The following is a 26,696-nucleotide window of genomic DNA, read 5'->3' on the forward strand; positions in this document are numbered from 1 at the left end:
GTACCAGGTCCCAAGCAACAACCTGGCCAACACAATCCACATTGAGAGTTACTTACTTGGTACATATTGTAATACTGGACTTCAGACAGAACACAATTTTATGATACATAAAAATTCAAGCATAAAGGGTATAAAGATATTAGCTTTATTAACATTTACTGAAAATTCCCATCTTGGAGAAGCTGTTGATACAAATGATGTTTGAGTGAAATGCATCAATACTTACCAAATGTATGAAACCAGCTCCCGTTAGCCATGTGCTTATAAATATAGACAGTAGATTCACCAACTTGATGGAATTGCTGTCCAAAAGAGAAAAATAAATACTGAACAATACTGTTTGACAAAGAATATCAAGATGAGTGCGTGCGCATTTCCATAGTGACTGGTCACACAGGTTGTCACTGGAAAATCTGAAAGGTATAATTTCAGGGGGAAAGTTGTGGATCATTGGAAATTTAAAAACATAAAACAAAAACAAAGTAGAGGAAATGCAAAGCAGGTCAGTCAACTGTACACCTTTCTCTAACATTTTAGAATATGTTTACAACTGACTAAATCAATTCGATGTAATAGTAATTAACATATCTGTACTTGTCCTGTTGCTTTGCTCAGTCTTATTTAGGGGCTTTCCTGTCGGCCCATGCCAAGTCCTGATGAAGACTCACAATCCAAAACATTAATGTATATTTTTACTTTCGGACATGGACAGACCTCTGCACTCTTGCAGGGTTTTCAGGGTTAATTAGTATGTTGGGGTACTTATTCCCATTCGCAGGGGATTTTACAAAAGTTGTGAACATGTGCTTCCCTTTTAAAAAAAATACAATTTTTAATTCTCCTTTTTCTGCCTGGAGTTAAAAAAAACAATTAAGTGTAATCCTATTAAGGCGATGGAGGACTGCCAACCAGCCAGAATATACAACTTGCAATCCATCCAAGTGGGATGAAAAGGAAACAGACACCCAAAACATTCTGAGGAGTGTGAAAGACGCCATCGCCTGTCAGCTTTCACACTACCTTGAAACTCGTCAAAAGTTTCTGAGATGAAATATCAAATGCAATTACCTGTTCTACAACAGCAGACATGGTAATTGAATTCCTTTGGAATATGCAGCCAGCAGGACTTTTAAGAACTGTTTACCAAGCCAGAGAGATCACAAGGAGAGATCAGAATGATGTTCCGAAAAGCTTCAAGGAAGCTATATCTCTCTCTCAAGTATTGTGCTTGAATTTGCATAGCAACTATCCTGAGAAGAGAAGTCTACTGCAAACTGAGATCTTTTGGGAACAAAATTTGGAAATCTGTTCCATTAAATTACACCCAGGAAGACAACTGAACCAAATGGCTGCAATGTGGAATTACTCTATCAAGACCAGTCAAAGGACATTTAACCATATATTTCTTTGTTTTATCTTCTTCACAAACTATAAAAAAACCTTAAGTTATCCTCTTATCCTACCATCTGTACCAGTGTGTATGCGTGGGCCCAGGGAATGTGTGTGATGTATGAATAGTGGTTGCAATTTGCCTAGTTTTTAAAAAAATTCGGGACATACGGCCAATAAACTTATCTTGCGCTTTGTTTAAACTCAGAAAACCTGTCTGATTAATTCTTTATAATTTGAAAGCATACATAGCGGGATACCTGCAGTATTAGCAAAGCAAATCCTTACTAAATTCACAGGGAACCCTGATACATTCAGACTTGGAGTGGCATAATTGGGGATTCATTTTTACCCCTCCTCACGTGGCCATAACACAGCTGTATCTGTAAAGGTCTGAGACTAAGTAGTCTAAATCCCTCCCAAATGGGTAATAGCTGCTTCATGGAGGTGAGAAATAGAAAATTACATGAAGAGAAAATCTCCACACATACCACCAGGTCATTAAGGGTACATTGTCTTCATGAATCAAACTTTTATTTTACTTTGAAAAGAAGTCGGAGTAGATTTGCACAATTTTCCTTACAATTACATGTTAGTAACATGCTGACACTTTTTAATGTCATTGATAGAGATGGTAGCTTATGTTAGCAAGGAGATCAAAAATAGATTCCAAAGTATTTTTTGATTCATAGTATGCTCCTTCTCATCTGATGAACTGAATCTATAACACCACATACACAAAAACATACCTAAACCACCTGTTTAAGAAGGGAGTGAGGCAAAAGACGGGGAATTACAGGCCGATTAGCCTGACGGTCACTGGTTTGATTTTAGAGTCCATTATTAAGGATGAGATTTCAGAATACTTGGAAGTGCGTGGTAAAATAGGGCAAAGTCAGCATGGTTTCATCAAGGGGAGGTCATGCCTGACAAATCTGTTAGAATCCTCTGAGGAGGTAACGAGTAGGTTAGACAAAGGAGAGCCAATAGATGTTACCTACTTGGACTTCCAGAAGGCCTTTGACAAGGTGCCGCACAGGAGGCTGCTCAGTAAGATAAGAATCCATGGTGTTAGAGGCAAGGTACTGGCATGGATAGAAGATTGGCTGTCTGGCAGGAGACAGAGAGTGGGGATAAGGGGGTCCTTCTCAGGATGGTGGCTGGTGACTAGTGGAGTTCCGCAGGGGTCAGTGTTGGGACCACAACTTTTCACTTTATACATTAATGATCTAGATGAAGGAACTGAGGGCATCCTGGCTAAGTTTGCAGATAATACAAAGATAGGTGGAGGGACAGGTAGTATTGAGGAGGCAGGGAGGCTGCAGAAGGATTTAGACAGGTTAGGAGAATGGGCAAAGAAGTGGCAGCTGGAATACAACATGGGGGAGTGTGAGGTCATGCACTTTGGTAGGAAGAATAGAGGCAGACTATTTTCTAAATGGGGAGAGAATTCAGAAATCTGGAGTGCAAAGGGACTTGGGAATCCTAGTCCAGGATTCTCTTAAGGTTAACTTGCAGGTTGAGTCGGTAGTTAGGAAGGCAAATGCAATGTTGGCATTTATTTCGAGAGGACTAGAGTATAAAAGCAGGGATGTGTTGCTGAGGCTTTATAAGGCTCTGGTCAGACCACATTTAGAATATTGTGAGCAATTTTGGGCCCCGTATCTCAGGAAGGATGTGCTGGCCTTGGAGAGGGTCCAGAGGAGGTTCACGAGAACAATCCCAGGAATGAAAGGCTTAACATAAGAGGAACGTTTGAGGACTCTGGGTCTATACTTCATGGAGTTTAGAAGGATGAGGGGGGATCTGATTGAAACTTACAGAATACTGAAAGGCCCGGATAGAGTGGACGTGGGGAAGATGTTTCCATTAGTAGGAGAGACTAGGACCCGAGGGCACAGCCTGAGAGTAAAGGGAAGACCTTTTAGAACAGAGATGAGGAGAAACTTCTTTAGCCAGCGAGTGGTGAATCTGTGGAATTCATTGCCACAGAATGCTGTGGAGGCCAGGTCATTGAGTATATTTAAGACCGAGATAGATAGGTTCTTGATTGGTAAGGGGATCAAAGGTTATGGGGAGAAGGCGGGAGAATGGGGTTGAGAAACTTATCAGCCATGACTGAATGGCGGAGCAGACTCGATGGGCTGAATGGCCTAATTTCTGCTCCTATGTCTTATGGTCTTATTACTGGCATGGACCTGTTAGGTCAAATAGCCTCTTTCTGTGCTGCACATATTATGCAATGCATAAGCGCTCACACACACACACACACACACACAGACACACATATTTATGTGTATCCATGTATGTGTGTGTGTATATGTGTATTGACATACTAAAAACCTGCTCACTGGCTTCAGAGGAAATGGCTAAGTAAGCAAACAAAGGGGTCGACAAAGGCATAGTTGGATGACGGACATCACAGAATAGTAGAGACAAGCCACAGTGGATGTGTGAGGACAGCGCAAGACAGACGAGTGTTTCATACCATGACAGCAAATCTCCTGGTAGGAGTAGCTACAAGCAGCGGGATATATATATTGTCGACAAAGGCATAGTTGGATGACGGACATCACAGAATGGTAGAGACAAGCCATAGTGGATGTGTGAGGACGGCGCAAGACAGACGAGTGTTTCATACCATGACAGCAAATCTCCTGGTAGGAGTAGCTACAAGCAGCGGGATATATATATTATCTATATATAATATAGAAATAATCCATCTGCTCGCACCTCCTGTCTACAAAACCAAAAACAGGCCAACAGGAAGTAAAAATTTGCAGACAGGAGAGAACACAGACATAAGAATTCTAACGTTTTATGAGTCAAGACAAAATTTATAACTTTAATGGGGGGATTGAATTATGTTCTGATCCAATTACCCTGCCCTCTAACCTTACTCCATTTGATGACTACAGTAGGTTTAATCTCCCCATGTGCTCCACCAGACATGAACTCAAACAGATGTTGTTTATCTGTCTCAGCAACAGCTATCAAATTGTAATTTACTTAAGATAATGCTAAGAATTTACCAGAAATATATTTATTATTTATCTCCATTATGAATAATGATTTGCTCCAGATTTCTTTTTAAAAAACAGCTCAAAGTCAGCAGAAAGGAGATTATCATAACTGCTGAGTGTGTATTTAGAAAGGCCAGTGCTACCATCATTTTGAAGTCCTTTTAAAAGGGAGTTGGAATAGAGCCATCATAGATCACCTTCACCATTTAAATCCCTGCCAGGATTACAAAAGCTTTTAACCGCTCAAATTATCAAAATTTACAATCCTACAAATTCAGAAACATTGCTCTTCAACAGCCAATGGAAGAAAATATTTGTAGATGTTGTAAGATCACAATCCAATTACACTGTGAAAGTTGGAAATATATATAAAATATCCAAACAAACTATTGTTAATACATTACAATTCCAAATATTAAATGCACTACAGGGTTATGTATGTCAAAACTTTTTTACTGGTTAAATAAAAATCAAACTAGATTAGAAACAAATTTTTACTTTCATCGCACACTAGGTGTACAATGATTCTTCATATCAATTCTTGTTGATGGGAAAATGTGTTGAAATGGATTAAGTCTTTTCCACTTTCAATCAGAGCAACTAAATATGTCCCCAGGATTAATCAGAAGCAAGCAACATCTGTGCACAACTAGGATTCAAACAAGGTCTCAAACTGGCATAAAAAATCCCCCAAACTGCACTACACCAAAATATTGTCAGAAGAAAAATAGACCATTTTAAAACACTTTGCAGGATGTTACAATTTTCCTCGTTAGCTGCAATGTAAACTCTTACTCCAACCCAATGAAGTACATGCCAGTTACAGGCATTAATTCCTCCTAACATAGTCTGCAGACCTACTTGAATGGTTGAAGGGATCACTTTCTTGGCACTGGCAGTGTTTCCATTAAGATATTTCCATTACATATATAAAATTTCACCATATTATGTGCAAGGCTTGCAAATCTTAAAACACATTGCACCAGTCCTATTCAGGAAACAGAATGCATCCAATTATCAGCAACGCTTGTAATGTTGTACCACATGCCATTAACACAGCTGCCACCAGGCTGAAGATTATTCACGTTGGTGACATTTTAAGTTTATTGTGAATAAATACGGTAATCCATCATGAGAAGAACTCGATGACTGTTGTGCAATCTCCCTCACTTTAAACAATGTATGTGACATGAATGTGATGCTATCGTCCCATGATTTATTCCCTCATACTAAGTCTACTGCATCATATTGACATGCTAAAAACCTGCTCATTGACTTCGGGGAAAATGGCTAAGTTAACCAAGCAAATTTCTCTGATGATTTGGTCAACTCTCTGAATGAGTTTGTTCAGCTTATTACTGCCAGTAACTCAAGGAGCCCCTTCCGAGGGGTGATTAAATCTGAATGAGGACACTGAGAGAATCTTTACCAACGTACTTAACTGAATCATAGCTCATGAACTCCTCAATCCTCCATAGAGTAAGTTGAAGAAAACTTTAACACAATTATGTGTACATCAATGTGTTGGATACACAGTGATCATATTTAAAACTATGAGTGCCGTCCTTGGAGTAGAACATCAGCACAAGAGGTCAGCAATCAGAGAAACTTGGGCCTGAACATTTAGAGCAACTAGAAAGGGAACAGAGGGAGCATTTGCTTTCCCTGAATAAATGACTATACCAGACTCCAAATTGGGACTGGAGTTGTAAGGAGCACTGCACATGTTAAAAGTTCTTCTAGTTCTGAATCTCCACAGGCATTCAAATAAATGGTGTCCAACGGCCTCCTAAACAAAGCTGTCAAAGAAATATCAGTCAACATAAACAGCACACATGATTAATGACAAATGGTTGGCTCGCTCACTCAAACACCATTTGAACTTATTGCAGTTATAATGTGATCATTTTACTTTAATGACGAATCGATATTTTAAAAACTTGCATATAAGTGTAGTATTATAAATTCAAGCTCTCCCATAGGTGGAATCATCCACTAAGTGCGGGCAGGAAAAGGGCATTAAACCTGCTGGCCACAATGGCAGCTTTTTGCGCTATATCGTCCCCGTCCCAGTGCGCCCACCTCACTAATATTCCCAGGAAGCACACCAGGGCAGCCCCTGGCTCGCCCACCCAGCCATCACCTCAGGCCTTCAGTAAACCGGTCACTATATTTAAAGGGCGCTCTAGCACAGAGCTAGCACTCTTCAATGGATGGGAATTGATTGCTGCCAAAGTGGGGAAATTTGCTGTCCCAAATTTAGCAACGCCTCCCTTGAGCGCCTACTGGATGCAGTGGAGGCTGGCCACGAAATCTTCTGCCTCCGCTCTGGGCAAAGACCAACAAGCAAGGTCGCCAATCCAGCATGAGAAGCAGTGGCAGCGCTGGGCAGTGCCAAAGCCCCGCAAAAGAGGACAGCCACCCAGTACCAGAAGTGGATGAATGATCTCCTCCAGGGTAAGTCACTCTTCTCTTCACTCTCAACTCACATACTCAAGCCACAGGGATCTTACTCACTGCCAGTTCCAGGGACATCACCATTCACTCACTCACACAAGCATTCCTCTGCCCTGCGAATTGTGTCCTCATCCCGTCCATGGCACCACTCACCACCCACACTTGTCAGGCAGCCTTCTCATCTGGCTTGGCAGGCGTCCTGCTTACATTCCATCCATCTGTATTCATACAGGACAAGCTGGCACACAACAAAAGGGAGAGGTCGCAGACTGGTGGAGGAATGCCTGGCTTCAATGTCCTCACAAACTTTGAAAATAGGGTCATCCAGCTGGCCGTCGACGATCGGGCTCGTTCCTGTGCTGGCGGTGCGGTCGGCGGTGCTCAAGCTCCAACCTCATGTCAGTCTGAAGTGAAACCTTGGTCCCTGCACAAGAGAAAGGCAGGCGTCTCAGTCCACGGCCTCACCCCCTGTGCTTTGTGCAACCTTTCTAGCACACAGATGGTACGCCTTCACAGTCATGGGCACATCAGTCTTGCCTGCACCTCGATGGGGCTTATTCCCTCAATTTCTCCGTGTGCTCTCAGCACCTTTGAGGTGCAGCTGGGCCTCATCTCACCCACATCTGTGTCCCGTGACAGTATGATCATGAAGGGTTCAGTTCGCTAAGGATGCCATAGGATCGGGGCAAGTTAAAGTTTCCCCGCTGCATCGCCATGATATGATCCTGTTCACAGAATGCAAGCAAGCTGCCATCAGCCAGACAGGAGTCAAACGTTCACAGATGCAACAAGAGGATCTATGGAGTGTCCTCATTGCATGTTGTCATCATTCTCTACGAATCCAGTGGCTATGAGAGCCTCCCAAGTGCTCCTGCCTCGTCTGGACAATGCACTGGCCTCATCGCAATCATCCTCGCCTTCGAGGACCTCCTCACCCTCACCCCCGTCGACATACTCCTCTTTGGAGGAGAAGTGCAGCTCCTTCATCTCCTCCTCAGGCAGCTCCTCCTCCTGTTACAGCGACGGAATGTGAAGGCGCAGCAGACAATGATGATGCGTGACACCCTCTGTGAACTGTATTGCATGGCTCCACCAGATCAGTCCATGCATTGGAACTTCGTCTTCAACATCCCAATGGTTTGCTCCACCAAAGCGCGAGTTGCAGCATCAACCACATTGTACCTTCTCTCTGCTGCACTCTGAGGCTACCGCACAGGCATCATCAGCCACGTCCTCTGCAGGTTGCTCTTGACCCCAAAGAGCCAACCCTGCAGCCTCTTTGGACCCTGGAAGATGTCAGGGATCTAAGACCTATTGAGAATTTAGGAGTCGTGAACACTCCCAGGGAATGGTGCGCAAACCTGCAGGATGCGCTTGTGGTGGTCACAGACCAGTTGAACATTCAGCAAGTGGAAGCCCTTGCAGCTGACGTAGTTGACTGCTTGTTGTCACAGAGATCTAAGTGCCACATGAGTGCAGTAGATGGCACCCCGCACCTGTGGAAAACCAGAGATCTATGCAGATCCCAGCACTCTTGCTTCTTGGTTTGCCTGATCCCAGGCGAAATGCACAAAGTTGTGTACGTTCGCAAAGATGGCGTCCATGGAATCATGAATTCACTTGTGTGTGGAGGCTTGCGAGATCCCACAGAGGTCACCTGTGGAGCCCTGGAAGGAGCCATTGGCGTAGAAATTGAGTGCCTTGGTCACTTTCACAGCCACTAGCAGTGGATGCCCTCCAAGTCCCTGTGGTGTCAAATCCTGCAGCACATGGCATATGTGACCAAACAGTTCCCTGGACATGCGCCGTCTTCAGTGACACTGGTTCTCAGTCAACTGCAGGAATGACAAGCACCATCTGTAGACCCTGGGTCTAGCCAGGTACTGACCCACGACAGTTCGCTGTGGGTCTTCAGCCGCCCCTTCTTCTTGAGGGTGCTGTTCCTCCCTCTGCCCAGCCTGGCACCTCCATCACTCTCTTCTCCTTTGGCTACCCCCTGTAAGCTATGAGGCATACAGCTAGGTCACCAGGCTCCATGCTCCTGATGTACTCCTCGTGTAGGATGAAAGAGAGAGGCATTAGCATGAATGTACAAAGAACCTCTCTTGGTTAAGTCTGAAGGCCCCTTATTGCATGCCACAGAGTGCTGACCACCACTTGCATGGCCAGAGTTTAGTGCACTGCATGGCTGCCCAGAACCTCATCCACCTCCGTCCCACTCCACCCGACTGACTGGCAGCAGCTTCACCCACTGGACTGCATGCTGTGCTGTCAGCTCAGGCATCTTCCTAAACCGCACTGCAAGGCTGTGCTGTTAACTTGAACTATGGGGATGACTGGTTCAAACCTGAATGAAGACATTGCAAGGGGATGTGAGCGCCTCCACCAGTAACTGCTCCATGGCCAGCTATAGCAAGGAGATTGTACAATTAGCCCAGTCATCCAATTGTTTTGCAGCCCCCTAAAACGCAAATTAATTTGCAGTCTGCACCCGAGGGATGAGAAGTTCTGGAGCATTTGGCGGCACTTTCATGCCTTTGTGTTGCTTGAGTGGACAGATAAGCTAGAGGCCCAACTCCAAGCATGTCAACATAGCAGCTTCTGAACTGTCTCAGCTGCGGAAGAACGCTCACTTAATACAAGGTTTCCCTTATGCATGGCTGCTTCCCTCCTACAGTGCTGCTTTGCTGATACTCCACACCCTTCACCCAACCACAGTGCAGCCCTTGGCCTGACACTGCACTGTAAGTCGGCCAGGAAAAAATGGCTTGCCTATGCCCTCGCCTGAATGCACGGTGCCTCGTCCTTGAAGTTGAATGGGTGATGCTCGCGAGTGCTGCGCAACGCTAGTCCGCACCAACCTCCAAGTTCACCTTGAAGTTCAGTTTGTCAGGTGCATGCCTTCTAAATGCTGTCGTGAAACATGTTGGTGTGCCCAGATGATCCACATGGGGGGGCCGGTTCCAGCAGGCAGGCAAAATGATAAGATGCAAATACATTGAAATTAGGTTCCCGACACTGGAAGACGAGAAAGGTGGCCCATCATTGACGGGTGGAGTGGACGATCGCAAACTGGTTTCACGGCGGTGTAAAACCAATTTTTGGCCTTCTACCATATTGTCCGCACACACACCCGCCATGAATCCCGACGCCAACAGGGGCAGAAAATTGCGGCCTGTGTGTTGATCAGGAGCACACATATTGATATTGTCGGTGTGCGTCCATATTCCCAATGTGCACATCTGCTGAGTGCTGCTCAATGCTGGAAATGTGACTTCATATGACAACCCCAATAGTGCCCCATTATGTCCTTTAGATATCCAAAAGTACTCCACAACCAATAAATTGTTTTTGAAGGTATTCCACTGTTGTTATGTGGGCAAAAGCAGCAGGAAAATTGCTCAGCCACAAAGATCAAACACAACTAAAGGGATGAATGACCAATTAATCAGTATGCTGGAAGTGCTGAACAAGTCTGGCAGCATCTGTGGAGGGAGAAACAGAGTTAACCCTTCAGGTCTGTGACCCATCATCAGAACTGGGAAATGTTTGAAATGTAAAGGTTTTGAGCTAGTAAATGGGGGAAGGGTGAGAAAAAGAGCAAATAGGGAAGGTCTGTGATAGGATGGAAGGCAAGAGAGATTAAATGAGAAGAGATTTCATGGTGCAATGCCAACGGAAGTGGTAATGCGCCAAGTAAAGAAACAAAAAAGGTGTGGATGGAAAGATCATGAACAATTGCTATCTAAAAGCAAAGGGAAAGAAAAAAGAAACGTGAGCAAAAGGACAAAATGGGAGGCAGAGGTTACAATCTAAAATTGTTGAATTCTATGTTGAGTCCAGAAGACTGTAAAGTGCCCAGTCAAAAGATGAAGTGTTGTTGCTGAGATTCCACTGAGCTTTATTAGAAGCTTGCTGGGTCAGAAAAGTCCTTTTCCTTTGCTCATTTGTTTTTTCTCTCTCGTTTCTATTTTTTTCTTTGTTTTCATTTGGAAGTTATTCATGATCCTGCCATTCATACCAACTCTAGACACATCTTTTGTTTCTTCACTTGTCCCAGCACTACTCCACTAGTCATTTAATCTCTCTTGCCCTCCACCCTATCAAAGACCTTCCCTTTTATTTTTTTCTTCTTCAGCCTCTTCCCTTTCAGTTGCTCAGACTTGAAACATTTACTCTGTTTCTCTCTCCACAGATGTCACTAGACCTGCCAAGTGTTTTCAGCATTTTCTGTTTTTATTTCAGATTTCCAGCATCCGTACATTGCTTTTGCACTAATTAATCAGTCTCTGGTGGTGTGCTTAAGGAAAGAATATTGAACAAGACTAGGGGAAAACGCCGTGCCTTTCTTTGAATGGTGCAGTGGGATTTTATTAGCCACTTGAAATGCTCAAACCAACATGTGCACTATGAACAAAAAAGACAAGTAGCACATACAGAAGATGGGTTGGTTCTCTGAAGTATTTTATCTAGCCTACCTTCATTATTAAAGTCTCCTTTGATATTTGTGTAGATGCGTGTATGAGTTGTTGCTTTGGGCACATGGCTGCCCAGAAGACTAACACCATGTTACAAAGGGCAACACGTTTCAGGCTGAAAACCTCCTTGCATCATCCAAACAGTAGATCACTGATTCTTTTAACATATGGCTCTGATAGTTACTGAGGCAGGGTTTCAGAACAGAAAACAGGAGGAATTATGGTCCATAGAGTGCAATACTTTTAAACGATACCATGCATGAAACTCAGCCTCACTGACATGCTCATTTGTTTGCAGGGTAAGGAGGTTTGGTGGGGGAGGGGGGTGGTGTTGGGGGTAGGTGGTGATGTTGGGGGTTGGGGGGGGATATTTCTCCAGAAGTGGCGAAGCTCAAAAGTTCAATGGCTGTTGGGGTAGAGAATGCTGGGGTATGGTGGGTTGGGCCTGCAGGGAACGTCCCTGATTGTCCTAACCCACAAGCAGTGCTATAAATGCACTTACTTTATGGATCCAGCCTTTCTCACCTCCTTTTACCTGCCAGGTTTCCAGAGGGTCAGGAGGCCAGTTCAACATGGGTTAAAAATAGAAACCCTATTAAAATGAAGGCATGCAACCTCCTTAAAAGACTTTGATGACTGACCCACCTCTTCAGAGTGCATTGGTTGGCTATCCCTAATGCCACGTCCATATAAATTGGCAAGTTTGAGGCAGGTTATGTTCCGGTTTCAACATTTTTAACATTTAAACTCCACATCCGACCCAAACCAGCCTGCTCTTGGCACTAAAGTTATCCCCGTGTATGATAATTTAAAAGCACTTTTCTGAAATTTGATGTAAATATGCTTCAAATGAATAACAGTAATTGCCTTCAGTTGGAACCTTGTCTGGCAATGACAGTTCAGTATTTTAATTCCATAAATTAGAATTTGACACTGCAATGAGTCAGCACATTTATTTTTTTTGCCACCAGAACTCACTGCAGGAAATGGGAAAAGGCAAAATTAGTGCAATGGGGATAAATCTACAAGGCTGAGACAGAGTACAGGCATCAAAGTTTTCCATTTGACTTTATGCAAAGATGGATTCACACTAAAATATTTGCTGAATGTAATGTGTCTTTGTGTCAGTGTTGGTCATCAGCGCCAGGCTTCGCAGACAGTATCACATCACTTTTTGGGGGGTTCTCAGGCCGGTCTCTACCTTCCAGACCAGCCATAAGGCAGGGGCAGTTTTTCAATGGTTGCAGGTCTAGGGCTTGCTTGGGGAAAGAGGCAAAGTGGCCTCAGGCAAGGAACAGCCTGCAGGGCGAAGGCTGTACTGGGTAAGCAGGGTATCACAGGACGTGTGCGGGGCATGTGTTGATCTGTGGAAATGGCCTCAAGATGGTGAGGGCTGAGGAAGTAGTCTCCAGAGGAGATGAGGCCAGATGGACATGTGAGGATGTGTGTGAGAGAGTGAGTGGTGACGTTCCTTGAACTGGTAGTGGGTGAGTTGCCAATGAATGTGTGATGGCCTTGTGAGCATCTAAGTTTTGAGTGATAAGATGGTTGCCTTACCCTGGCAGCACGGATGAGATCCTTCATCCATTGTCTGCACCGGATGGCCAACTTATTTTGTGCAGCATTGGCAATGACCACTTCTGCCACCACCTCCCAAGGAGTGGTGAGACTGATGGGCCTCCTGTGGCACGAGCAGGGGTAGCAGACATCGCAGCGGATCTCCACGGCGTCCAGAAGGCGTCCCAGGGATGCGTCAATGAATCGGGGGTGGGTGGTGGTGGTGGTTTGGTGTGGGGTGTGTGGGGGGGGGGTGGCGGCTGTGTGTGTGTGTGTGCTGCGCTCTTCTTGGCTTTTGAAGCCATATGTTGACCGGAGCAGTCCTGGGCTGCAAGCATCGAGAAGTGTGTGTGGCTGCAGTTTAAATCTGGTGCCCTGCCTGAGGAAGCAGCAAGGTAACAGCGTGGAAATGCCCACCAGCGAGACAGCGTGCTTCCTGTGGCTGCATACTTAATTAGGTGGGAATGGGGCAATACAGTGCGACAACCAGCCATTGCGGCCAGTGGTCAAACGACTTTTTTCCCACTCACTACCGCACTTTGTGCAGACCTGGGACGATTCCACCCTAAACCTTTTCAAAAAAAAACAGCAAGGCTTCAGTTGGATTAATTCTGGGCACCACACATTAGGAAGGATGTCAAGATCTTGGAGAAGGCGACAAAGAAATTTACTGAATGGTATCAGGGATGAGGGTCTTCACTTACGTGGAGACACTGGGGCTGTTCTCCTTAGAGCAGAGAAGGTTAAGAAGAAATTTGACAGTTGTTCAAAATCATGAATAAGTTGCATAGAGTAAATAAAGAGAGGCTGTTTTCAGTGGCAACCGGTTGGTACATGGAATTGAAGCGATAGACAGAAGAACCAGAGACGACATTAGAAACATTTTTTTTTTTTTACAGCAAATATTTACAGCATAAATGGGGATGAAAAGGAGTTAGAAATTAAGATAAAGAAGAAAAAGTGTGCTTATGACAGGTGTCAGGTAGAAAATACAATTGAGAACCAAGAGGAATACAGAAAGGTCAGAGGGAAATAAAAAAGCATATTAAAGAAGCAAAGAGGGATTATGAGAAAAGACTGGCAGCCAACATAAAGGGGAATCACAAAGTATTCTATAGGCATTTAAATAGTAAAAGGAGGAGTAGGATCGATTAGGGACCTAAAAGGGAATTTACACATGGACGAAGGGGCCATGGTTGAGGTATTACACGAATACTTTTCATCCGTCTTTACCAAGGAGGTGGGTGCTACCCAGGCCATGGTGCCAGACTAGGAAACTCTGTCACTAGAAGGGTTCAAAATTGATAAGGAGGAAGAGTTGAATTGGTATTTAAAGTTGACAGGGCACCAGGACTGGATGAGATGCATCCAAGGATACTGAAAGAAATGAAAGTAGAAACTGCAAGGGCATTGGCCATAATTTTTCAGTATTCCCTACACTCGGGGGAGGTGTTAGAGGACTGGAGAATTGCAAACGTTATACCCTTGTTCAAAAAGGTTGTAAGGATAAACCCAGCAATTACAGACCAGTCAGTTTAATTTCAGTGGTGGACAAAATTCTAGAAACAATTATTCGGGATCGAATTAGTTGTCATATGGAAAAATATGGATTGATAAGGAAGAGCCAGCATGGATTTCTAAAGGGGAAATCGAGTTTAACTAACTTGCTGCAGTTATTTGAAGAGGTAACAGAAAAGTCAATGAAGGTAACGCTGTTGATGTGGTGTACATGGATTTTCAAAAGGCATTTGATACACTGCCACACAACCGACTTGTGAGAGAAGTTATTGCTCATGGAATAAAAGGGACAGTAGCAACGTGGGTACAAAATTGGCTGAAAAATAGGAGGCAGAGAGTAATGGTCAAGGGATGTTTTTCAGGTTGGATGAACATTTATAGTGGAGTTGCCCTGGGGTCGGTACTAGGACCCTTGCTTTTCCTGATATATATTAATGATCTAGATCTTGGTGTGCAGGGGACAATTTCAAAGTTTGTGGATGGTACAAAGCTTGGAAGTGTTGTAAACTGTTAGGAGGACAGTGTAGGACTTCAAAATGAGGTAGCCAAGTTAGTGGTGTGGGCAGATAGGTGGCAGATGAAGTTCAATGTGGAAAAGTGTGAGGTGATGCATTTTGGTAGGAAGAACATGGACAGACAAAATAAAATAAGGGGTGAAATTTTGAAAGGGGTGCAGGAGCAGAAAGATCTGGGTGTATGTGTGCATAGATCATTGAAGGTGGTAGGACAGATGGAGAGAGCAGTTAATAAAGCATATAATATCCCGGGCTTTATTAATAGGAGCATAGAGTAAAAGAGCAAGGAGGTTATGCTGAATTTTTTTAAGACAATCGTTAGACCTCAGCTTGAGTGTTGTGTACAGTTCTGGGTGCCATATTATAGGAAGGATGTGAAAGCATTGGAGAGAGTGCAGAAGAGGTTTACAAGAATGGTTCCAGGGATGAGAAACTTTAGTCATGAAGTTAGATTGGGACTGTTCTCCTTGGAGAGAAGAAGGCTAAGAGGCGATTTGAAAGAGATGTTCAAAATCATGAGGGGGCTGGACAGGGTGGATAGGGAGAAGGTGTACCCACTCATAAAAGGATCAAGAATGAGTGGGCACAGATTTTAAAGTGACTTGCAAAAGAAGCCAATGTGACTTGAGAAAATAACTTTTTCACACAATGAGTGGTTTGGGTTTGGAATGCAATGCCTGGAAGTGTGGTGGTGCCAGTTCAATCGAGGCATTCAAGGGGGCAGTAGACGATTATTTGAATAGAAGGAATGTGCAGGGGTACGGGGAAAAGGCAGGGCAATGGCCCAAGGTCCTAATGCTCATTTGGAGAGCTGGTGCAGACACGATGGGCCGAATGGCCTCCTCCTGTGCCATTAAAATTCTGTGATTCTGTGAATTGTGATCTGAAATGCACTGTCTGAAAGGATGATGGAAGTAGATTCAACAGTAATCTTTAGAAGAGAATTAGATAAATAGAGGAAGGGAAAAAAACAGGGCTCTGGGGATGGAGCATGGGAGTGGGATTAATTGGATAGCTCTACCAAAGAGCCAGCACAAGCTCCATGGGCTAAACAGCTTTCTCCTGTGCTGGATCATGCTATGATTCTATGGACTGATGTTGGGAAATGTGTGGACAGCAAATAATAATAACAGGATTGGGCTAAGCTGTACAAATCAGTCCTGTGGCCCTAATGTATTTTCAACTTCTTAATGCCTTTAATTCTTAGCTTAAAGATGCAGAACAATCCAACAGGGTTTCACTGTGTTGTTTGCAGGGTTCTTTAGCTTTGTTCACTGCTAGTAATGTTGGAATGTAAATTCACTGCTCTCCCTCTCCAACTCTTATATTGCTTTGCTAGCAGCAGGAATTACCTTTTCCTTTCTCCTGACAAACCTGTAAACATCAATGAAAATTGTACTTACATTTTAATCCAGTCCTTCTTCAATCTATACATAGCATCTTCAAGTTCTTCCCTAAACCATTTAACTGGATTACTGCAATTCAGCTCAGCCCTCACTAAAAGCAATAACCTTTCACCCAAACTACTTGTCATTTAAATTAATCCTTTTTCAAAAAACCCTCTGAGTAGAAAAGAAAACAATCCTTCCCCTTCACCAATGACTCAGTTGGTAAAGGCACTGTGTAGTATGGTACTGAACTACACAGAACAGGAAGATCCCACATTCAATACCCATATTATGATGATGTTAATCAGAGCATCATTGAGGTGCTACAATTTACTTCAATGACCCTGGACTAAGCAGGATAAGAAATCAAGCAGGGTGACTCTGGAATGTGAGGACAGCTGGTAATAACGGAATTAGACTTGGTGGTGATCCCTTTCACCTAGCATAAGTCGGCAAGTGGAGCAGAGAAGAGAAAATGGAAGGCTAAAGGAACAAGCAAAATAAATTGTTTTTAAGTGCATCAATATCATCAAAACCTGTACAGACGGTATTCATTGAAAGCTGCATCCAGCTGAGTCTATTTCAAGACCAAACTTATAATGGTTAAAGAAATACTTTCATCTTGGTAGACTCAGTCACACTTTAAACAGAAATGCACAATGATCCAGTGAGTAAGGCAATAATGTCACACAACAGGAATTTTGTCTAGCTGAAAATTGTTACACTGAAATTTACAAAATTTCAAATCAACTCAGTTGGCATTGCCCTATTGTCATAAAATTGTTGGATCAACTCCCACTGCACAACTTGAGTAGATAATCCAGCCTAACAATTCAGTGCAGCACTGAGGGTATCCAGCATTCTCAGAGGGCTCCAATTGTCTGTTCAGTGACCTCATGATCCAAATGAAGGAGAGCAGCGTCAGAGTCCTGGCCAATACTTCACCTGCAACAAACACCACCATAAAACAACTCTGTCTGGCCATGCATTCATTTGCTGTTTGTGGGCCTTGTTGTGCACCAACTGGCAACAGATTTGCTTATATAACAAGAATAACTCCACTTAATAAGTAATTCATTGGTTGTAAAATGCATTAGAGGGCATAATAAGGTGCAAGCTCTTTTTCAAAGTAAAATCCCTGTTGTAATAGTTTGCATTGGAGTATATCCCTCAGCTGCAATGTTTTTAACTTCTGCACCTCCTGGCGGTACTGAGATCTGAGCTTGCTTAAAACACCCATAACATATACCTATACTTCTTAATTTAACTATATAAAGCTCAACCACATTTTAGCCCTGTGAAGAATTATACAAATTGGCATAAAATCATTTGAAAACAAACGAAGAGGGCACTAAGTAGAGAGCATACCTCCATCACACTGTGTCAACTCAACATTATTGCAATTACATGGCTGTCTCATTGAGCTTTTCCCCACCTACTTGATGCTCTATAATTACAAAGCTGAAAAAATAATTATTTTTATTAAGAACTTCCATCTCTTTGAGGCAGCTTCAGGCCAATCCACATCCAACAACCTGCTCTGAAAATTCTGCTGATATTTTGACAGCTGTGATAAATTCTACCACAGTTGCAAAGACAATCCACAACATTCTAAAATAAAAGTAAATTCACCCTATCTCCCAAATGTAAATGGTTCCTTTTAAAAATTCCAGGATCTGGATCCATATCTTCGGTTAAAAACTAATCAGTTCTTCCTTGGGCCATATCCTATCTGAGTACCAAGTTTTGTTGAAATCTGCCCATTAGTTTTTGAGATATATTGTTTACACACAAGCAGGCTAACAAATAGGGGCAAAAAAATTTACCTCCACCAGCTTCAGTCTCACAAATAATAGCATGACTAAGATAGTCCTATGGACTGCTAAATGTCTGATCCATGATTTGTGTTGCTTACCTTGTTTTTAGGATATTCAGAAATTGTAAAATTTCTGAGAACTGTATCAACCTGAGGGCTCTCAAAAATCGTAAGCCTGTAAAAAAGAAAACAATACATTAACAGCCAACTGACTCTTTCAAGGGCACTTAACAGCCAGTAACATTCAGAACTAGTGCAACCATCAACTCTGACTTTAGAATTGGAATTAGCTTAAATAGAGGATAAAGGCATGACTTTCTGCTAGAGGAGTCTCATCTTCTGGAATTGCAGATTAGAATTTACAATTTGCTGTGTATGTAAATGAGAGATGTCTTGCAACTCAATAAATACACAGTACTTCTGTCAAAAATCTTCACCTTAAGTCATAATTAAAACAAGGACATGACTTGCCACACATTTTTAAAAACCACCTGGCCTTGTGAGCATCAGCTTCGAGACAGAAAACACATAACAGAATTATGCAAAACAAGGAGTCTTTGGAAACCCTGCGCTCTGGTTGATTACAGTATATTGTTGAAATGAAATGTTGTTTGCTTCTCTGCTATTGCAGTGCAATAGTGTGCTATATGAGCAAAATGAAACTTGACATTGTATGAAAGTACCAGGAATTATTCATCACTTGCATGCCATGACATGACAAGCCTACAACGGCCCAGTGCACAGTCTAGAGTGTCACAGTGCAGCAAGTACCAAACAAGTTCAACCATTAGAATTCCTCCAAACAACACTTGATATTCAGTTACTGCTCGACTAAATATCAAGAATATTTTTGGAGTTTAAGTGTGAAAAGAGCAAGAAATGGAGAGGGAAACCATGGAAAAGCAGCAGCCTGAAATTACAGTGGATTAAGGCAAACAATAATATAGTTCAGCAATAGAGCTGACTGAGATGATATACAAATCAAGCAGAAATAAGGAATACAGGGCTCCAGTTTTCACCTGGTCAGCTGGTTGTCACGGGCTGAGTATTATAGAAGGTAAAGATTTTATGTGGCACAGAAAACAGGCCCATCCCATGTTCAATATATTAGCTGTCAAGACATAACTTTATATTTAGCACCTTCATTCAATAATCTGAGTTATCTTGTTTCCAGAAATATATTGTGATATCAAAAGAGAAAATAATTTATCATTTCAGTGAAAGGTTATTTGAGAAGATGCTTCAAAAGGAAATGAGCAAATCAAGTTTGATAATTTCAGCAATAAAAATGCAACCTCTCAGAATACTGGACAAATGATGTTAGAATTGGCTGAGACATTCAGCAGATAAATCACACTTTCTTGCCTTCAAAAATATGATGAGATAAATAATAAGAGCTAACATCCTGCCACGGATCCTCCCTTGCTGATGGGAGCAGGGAGGGGAGGGAACTGGCAATCAGGCTTTGAGAACACTACTCAACTTCATGTTCTTCCCCGCCCTCGTCCACCATTCCTGCACCATCTACACGGCCACAATTTCTGATGACCATAAATTATAACCCAGATATCAGAAGGTCTACATATTGGTTGTGCCAGTTTACCATACCCTACATTTCTGACAGTGCTTCCTCACAAAACTTACCCTATAAGGTAACAGGAAATTTGAGACAAATTAACATATACAAGATTATAATCCAAAAGATTATTCAGACCGATCACATTCAAGCATCTTTTGGAATATCCCGAGTACTTTCTGTTTAGGTTGATGTAGTTCATGACATGGCTGGAAAGCCTCTTGCCCATTGACAGAGGAAGGAGGAAAATAAAAATACTAATCAGTTTAAACTGATGAAGTAGGGCATGCCAATAATAGAAATCATTTCAATTTTGTAATCATCTTAAGAAATGATTTTAAATGACAATACTGCACAAAAAATTGAAAATTTCCTTTAAAATGAAACCAAGGAACTGCAAAAGATGTTGGATTATATAGTGACAGGTTAAAATAGGGAACTAATCAAGAAAGAATTAGAACAATATGAGATGAATGCAAACTTACTCAAACAAAAATAAGCTTTAAATTGCTTGTGGCTTACTAGGGCTAGACAATGCACAGCTGGGGAAATAAACTTTTCATAATGCTTTCGTATTTCATGTGTTGATTTACAACTGAGTCTTCAGAAGCTGCTTAAAGCCTAATGACTACTAAATGCCTTCAAATGAAGATTCTTCCGTGAGATATATGTGTTAAATTACATCAAGCCAGAAAAAGGACTATCTTTAAAAGTGAAATAGATGCTCTAAGGAAATGGTTAATGTAGGACATCTTGGATTAACGAGTTGTATCAAATCAGAGGGATACTGGGATTGTTAGCAACTTGCAGTAACCTGAATTCTGCAATCCAATTAGAAAAGCTATTATCTAAATAAACAGGTTAAGGGCAAGTTCACTTAGGGAGTTCATACAGAGTCAATTTAAAGAGTTTTTATTGATTATGTTAAGACAGAGATGCAGGTTGAGGAGGCCAAATTTGTGCATCTGCTGTTTCTATGGCCATAGAAAAGATTAAATACCTACACCACATTACATTCACAGATATTGGCAATATAATCAATTTTGTTCTACTGTACGTGCCTCAAGGAACAGCAGAGTATAACTAAGCAGGTGGGAAAGCCTTAAATTCTTCTGATCTGGTAAGCCTTTAATTCATGTTTTGCAAGAAAAAGTTAGTTCTTTCATTGCTTTGCTTGGAGTACAAGAATGATCACATAATCTGGAAATGGCCAATTCCACATTGAAGAAACAACTTGGTCATCCCTGACTTAACATTGACTTTAGAGGGGAACAGGAGGCGTTGGGCAGAATTTTCTGCTCTCGCTGATGGCGAGCTTGGGGGCAGGAAGGGCATTTACTTAGGTAAGGTGGTGGCATTCCTGAACGCTGCTGCCTACACATAATTAGGTACTGGGCATGAAAGCCCATGGTCAACCTTCCTGCCCCGCTGCCAATTGAGGCCCTTAAATGGCCAATTAGTGACCACTTAAGGGCATCCATTCTGCTGCTGCTGGGATTAACCCAGGGCAAGTAGACTTGTTGCCGTGTGGCATGCATGACGGGTGGACCTGTGTGCGCCTCTTGTCACCCCAGGGTTGGGGGGGTAGGGGGACGGTGGGTGGGTTCCTCAATCAAAGACAATCGCTGCTTGATTGAGAGACTGGGCATTCGGAAGGCCATCCCCCTGCCTTTGCTTTAAATCCCCTGCATCCCTTTCTCCACGGCCCCCATCCCACATACCGCCCACTCCACCCCACCATTACTTACCTGTAGCCTGAGTCCTCTGTGATCGTGGGACTCTGGAGGGTGTCCTTCTTGCAGCAGCCACAGCCACCTCAGTGCACTGCTGAGCACAAGAACTGCCAGCCTCTGATTGGTTGGCAGCTTCCGCCCCCAGGTCTTGATTCAAGGGGAAGGCCTGCAGATGGCCTCGCCATTGTCTGATTGGCACCGCGGATCTCTCGCCAACTATCCAGCCAGCAGGTGAGAACCCTGATGCCTCAACAAGATTTCATCCATAATTTCTAAGTAACGACTTGCAATAAAACAGAGTTCTCTATATATTGTTAGGAATCTATATCTCCAGGAACTATGTGCTTTTTTTAAAAAAAATGGAAGGACATTGAATTATTTGAACACTCTCCTGAGTTTTTTTCTCTAAAAGGTTACAAGTTTACTTTGATCTGTGTGCAAGCTGCTTTTTCCAAGAAATCATGTGGCTTCAGCTAAGTGGCCAGCAAGACATCTGGGGAGATAAGAGTTATTTAGTTTACTTGAGTTTAAATATTTTAAAAATCTGCAGTTGCCAGGCTGTGGGGTCCTGCTGATTGGCTGAAAAACACCTGGTCTGGGAGAAGTTCTATCTGAACATGTTTGTTGAACTAAATGTGTGTCTTGGGAGGAAACTGTAAAAGAAGATTGCTTCTCTCTCTCTTTACCTGTATTGCTTGTAGTCCAGAGTGGGTGTTCGCTGTCAGCCAGAAAATCCGAATATAACTTGTCTATATTTGAAAGCCTATGAGATTGCAACAAGCGAGAGTAAGCAAAAACAGTGTTTGACAGAAGATCCTTTGGAAAGGATTTCCAGATAACTACTGTGACCAGCGCTCTGGCTTCACATACAGGAAAACCAACTCAACAGCGTCAAGACCTTTTTGAACTCTACCATTTCTCAAAGTGTACTCTTAAGCCAACCTCTGCAGGGACCTTATTTGTCTTGATCTTTGGTGTGTGTGTGTTGGGATGTTAAAAGCCATAAGTCATTATACTTCCGGGTTACACATTCTATGTTAACCAGTTTTGCAACTTGTTTTAAGAAATAAGTTTTGTTTCATGATAAATTAGTTATTCTGTGTTTATTGAAAGGAGCCTGGTTAAAGTTCTTTTTTATTCTGGGTCTAGCAATATTGAAGGTAAATAATTGGTCATTTTGATGAGTGTTTTAAGCATTTACACTTATGGTGTGACCTGTGGAGTAGTGGGGCTAGAGAAACTGTGCACTCCTCCCATCTTAGTCATAACAACAAAATCTTCACAAATAGTAATAGGGACATAGATAGGGTTCATTACAGACAATAATAGCAAAATAAGAAGGGAGTATAGTAATAGAGTCTGTACAAGTGAAGCAGCTGCAATCATGCCTACCATCAAGTTGGTGTGCCCAAAGGCTATGTAAAAACTTAGCAAGAGTTCATCAAATAGAAGAATTAAATTAGTGAAAAGGACAATGAACCTTTACCATGATTTGAATCAACCCTAGAATATTTTAGATTTGTTGGATCAGGATGGAAGATTCCAGCAGTACAGCATATATGCAGTTTGTTGCCAGTCCAATTGCAAATCAATAGCTTGCAACTCAATGTTAAGTTGAAATTGATTTATAGGAAATATTTTTAACAATGAGGGAAATTAGAGAACACGCTAAAAACTGGACAGATTTTGTTCATCCTTATAAAATGAGCAAGTTGTATCTTGGTAGTGGGAGCATATGAAATTAGGAACAGAAGTAGGCCATTCAGCCCCTCAAGCTTGTTCCACCATTCAATTAGATTGTTCTGTATTTAACTCTATCTACGGCCTTGATTCTGTAACCCTTAATACCCTCGCCTAACAAATATCTACCAATCCCAATTTTGAAATTTTCAAATGACACCCAGCCTCAACAGCTTTGTGGAAGAGAAATCCAGATTTCCACTACACCTTATGTGAAGAAGTGCCTCCCAATTTCATCCCTGAATGCCTTGACTCTAATATTAAGGGTTATGTCCTGTTCTTTACTATTCCATCAAAGGAATACCTATGCTATCAATTCCTTTTTGCTACCTTGAACACTTCAGTTAGATCACTCTTTAATCTTCTATACTCAAGGGGATACAAGCCTATATCATATAAAATTCCAATGGTGGCAAGAGATAAGTTCTGATAGAGATCTGGCCTTTCCCATTATCAGGTTTAGCTCAATTCAAAGATGATAAGTAAACATACCAACCTTAGGCACAAGAAAAAAGGCCTGGCTACAGTTGTTTAGGTCCCTCAAAGACATGGGAGACAATTATGGCCCATTGATTCATTTTTAGTTGAATTATATCAAAAGTTCCCTTTCTTGGAAAGAAAGGGGAAAGTAAATGACATTTGTGAATAAAACGATGAGAATAATTAGTCACCAGATCCTCTTGGGATTCACAAATTTACCAAAAGTTGATAAGAAGGGGTTGGAGTTTAGTTAATGTGAAACGGAGGACTGCCTATCATAGATTTGACATAATTCTATGCAATACTCTCCGGCAAGAAGCATGATTTTCTTTGCTTCCAGTTCAGAAGTGTAGAAGAAAGATGAGCTTCCCCATGGCTAGTTATCGACCAAATGTTTATTCAGTGTGGTAAGGAATGGGAAAACTGGGTAGGTTTCAAAGTCAGCCTAAACGTATCCTAAATCATGTCTGGCTTACCCCATGATTAGTTGTTTCTCAATGGACATTTTTTTGCCCCTTTCCTATCACTTTACAATATTGAAACTTTCCCCTAAGTAGGCTACGTAGATGTCAAATAATGGGCCTGAATTCTTCGGGTGGCAGGCTCTTGCTGTCCCCCATCCAAAAGGTTCCCCACTGACTTGGAGTACCCTACAGCCATTTCACGCTTGAATGAACGATAAGTGGCTGCAGGTGGGACTTCCACCCCTCACTTGAGTGGACGTTCCACCTTAAAGAGCTGTAGGCTAATCCAGTTCCTGCAGCGACAAGAGCTGCAGTGGACCGAAGAGGAATTGCATGAGGTGCCTGAGAGTACATCTGGGTAAGTTTAAAGGGTCCCTGGGTGGGGAGGATAGGGAAGGCCAGTGGGGGGCATGAAGTGGGTGATCGGGTTCTTGGGAAAGAGGCTAGAGGCCATCAGACATTAAAATGTTGGAGGGGGTGGTGTGTGCAGTGCCCAACTTCAGAATGGGATTTCTGATGGAGGTGACCACACCCCCCCCCAACCCCTTCTCCTTCCCACCCAAGATTCTAAGTCCATTGATTTGTGGGCTTCCCCCACGCAAGGTCGATCCACCCGCCAGCCTAAAAATTGAGGTTGGGTGGGAAAAGGCCCTTATGGACCCAATAACTGGCCACTTAAGTACCTCAACTGGGGCAAGGGCGGGCTTCCCACCTGAGACCTTGCCCGCCCAGGGTAAAATCCTAGGTTGGGGCAGACGGGAACCCAGAGGGAATCCCATCCTTCAATTTCACATTCCCCACCCCCACCCACCGCCTAAAAATCTGCCAGTAGGAGAGCGTAAAATTCAGGCCTTGGCTTTAGTCAACAGATGCCAATAAATCAAAGGAAAAGGGCAGCATCTTCACACTAAACTTACACAAAAATGATGTGCACTATTTATCAGGCATTCTGTGACATGCTGGTGGGTGAATTGACTTTCCTTACCATGTTTACTGCAAGCTTATATTTTCCACTGGGTAAACCACTATTTTCACTGCAAGAAGGCGGCAAATTGCATCAGGTACTTTGATTACCATTATAACCTGAAATCCATCCTTTCCTTCCTCTACAAACTTTGTCATTTTCTACCCTGTTTTCACTCCCAGAAATGAGTGTCCATTCATTGTAAGCAACCAAAGTGCTTCGGCCTGTCCCAGCATAGATACAAATACGTTTATCCTGCTCATTTTCTACACTGTAATGTAATGAGATTGCTCCAATAGCACTTTTAAAAGGGTAACTATTTTAAACTGGAACAGACAGGTGTTACATAGTATTTACAGCACAGAAGCAGGCCATTCAGCCCAACAGCTCAATGCTTGTGTTAATGCTCCACACAAGCCTCCTTCCACCCTTCTTTATCTAACTCCATTAACATATCCTTCAAATCTTTTCTCACTCATCTGTTTATCTAGCTTCCCCTTAATTATATCTATACTCGTCACCTCAACTACTGGTAGCGAGTTCCACGTTCGAATCACTCTGGGTGTTTTCCCACCTCACATAAATGCAGCATTTGACTGCCAGCCAGCGGATTTATTGATCACATCAAGCACATTTTGCATTTCAATGGCTGAGGGATAAAACCAGATGATGAGTATGAGTTATAGATTGGCTGGCAGTTGACCCTGTCCAATTCAATTGTGGTTAGTTTTGGGTTTCAAAGGGTAAGCCATCTTTTAGAGGTGAGTTCCCTTGATTTAATAGTGAAACTGGGCAATGGGTGGGGAGGGACAGAATAATTAGAGGATCGACTCTTAGTGTTCAAACTGCTTGTTAAGTCAGGTAATCAGGCAATAACACAGATAGCAGAGGTTTGTGGCCTATATTATCCAACTCAACCAGCTGAAGAGAAATGTGTTATCGATTGTAGAGCACAAACGCAAAATAAATAAGATGAAGACCAAGTAACCCAATTCATCAAAATCTCACGTGCCTTAAAATGAACACATTGCAAATGTTCTTCAAATGTTCTTCAGAACTTAAAAACTGGTAAATGCAATAAACATGTGTAGTCATTATTGATAAAGCTCAGGTAGTTATGAAGCTTTATTCCCAATTAACCAGTAAGAGTTGTTCATTTATCCATTTAGCTAGCTCCTTATTCAGTTTTTGTTGCAGTAACGTTGACTGAAATTGCCTAGGAACACAGAGTTACACAGTACACAAGGAGGCTATTCAGTTCATCATGCTTGTGCCACTTCTTTGTTAGAGTTACCCAATTAGTTCCACTCCCCTGCTCTTTCTCCTGTAACCCTGTAAATTTTGGCCTTTTCAAGTATTCATCCAATTCCCTTTTAATACGTTGAATCAGCTTCCACCACCCTTTCAGGCAGTGCATTTCATAGCATAACAACTTGCTACATTAAAAGAATTCTCCTCCCCTCTCCATCTTTTGAAAATTACATTAAATCTTTGTCCTCTGGTTACTGAACCCCTGCCCGTGGAAGCAAATTCTCCCTACACACTCTTATCGAAACCTCACATAATTTTGAGCACAGGCCAGAGATGCGGCGAAAATT

General features: G+C 42.5%; 1 protein-coding gene across 4 annotated transcripts in view; it reads right to left on the minus strand.

Moving 5' to 3' along the window:
- kcnma1a (potassium large conductance calcium-activated channel, subfamily M, alpha member 1a) overlaps positions 1-26,696 on the minus strand; it is a 770,607-nt gene that overhangs the window by 253,427 nt on the left and 490,484 nt on the right. For all 4 annotated transcript variants that reach the window (XM_041176516.1, XM_041176514.1, XM_041176513.1 and 1 more), the window contains exons 6-7: positions 18,241-18,316; positions 227-302 (exon numbers count right to left, since the gene is read on the minus strand). In XM_041176516.1, the coding sequence (XP_041032450.1) occupies positions 227-302; positions 18,241-18,316 (152 nt within the window). The remainder of the gene's footprint in view (positions 1-226; positions 303-18,240; positions 18,317-26,696) is intronic.

Source organism: Carcharodon carcharias, chromosome 28, assembly GCF_017639515.1.
Source record: "Carcharodon carcharias isolate sCarCar2 chromosome 28, sCarCar2.pri, whole genome shotgun sequence".
NCBI classification, from domain to species: domain Eukaryota; kingdom Metazoa; phylum Chordata; class Chondrichthyes; order Lamniformes; family Lamnidae; genus Carcharodon; species Carcharodon carcharias.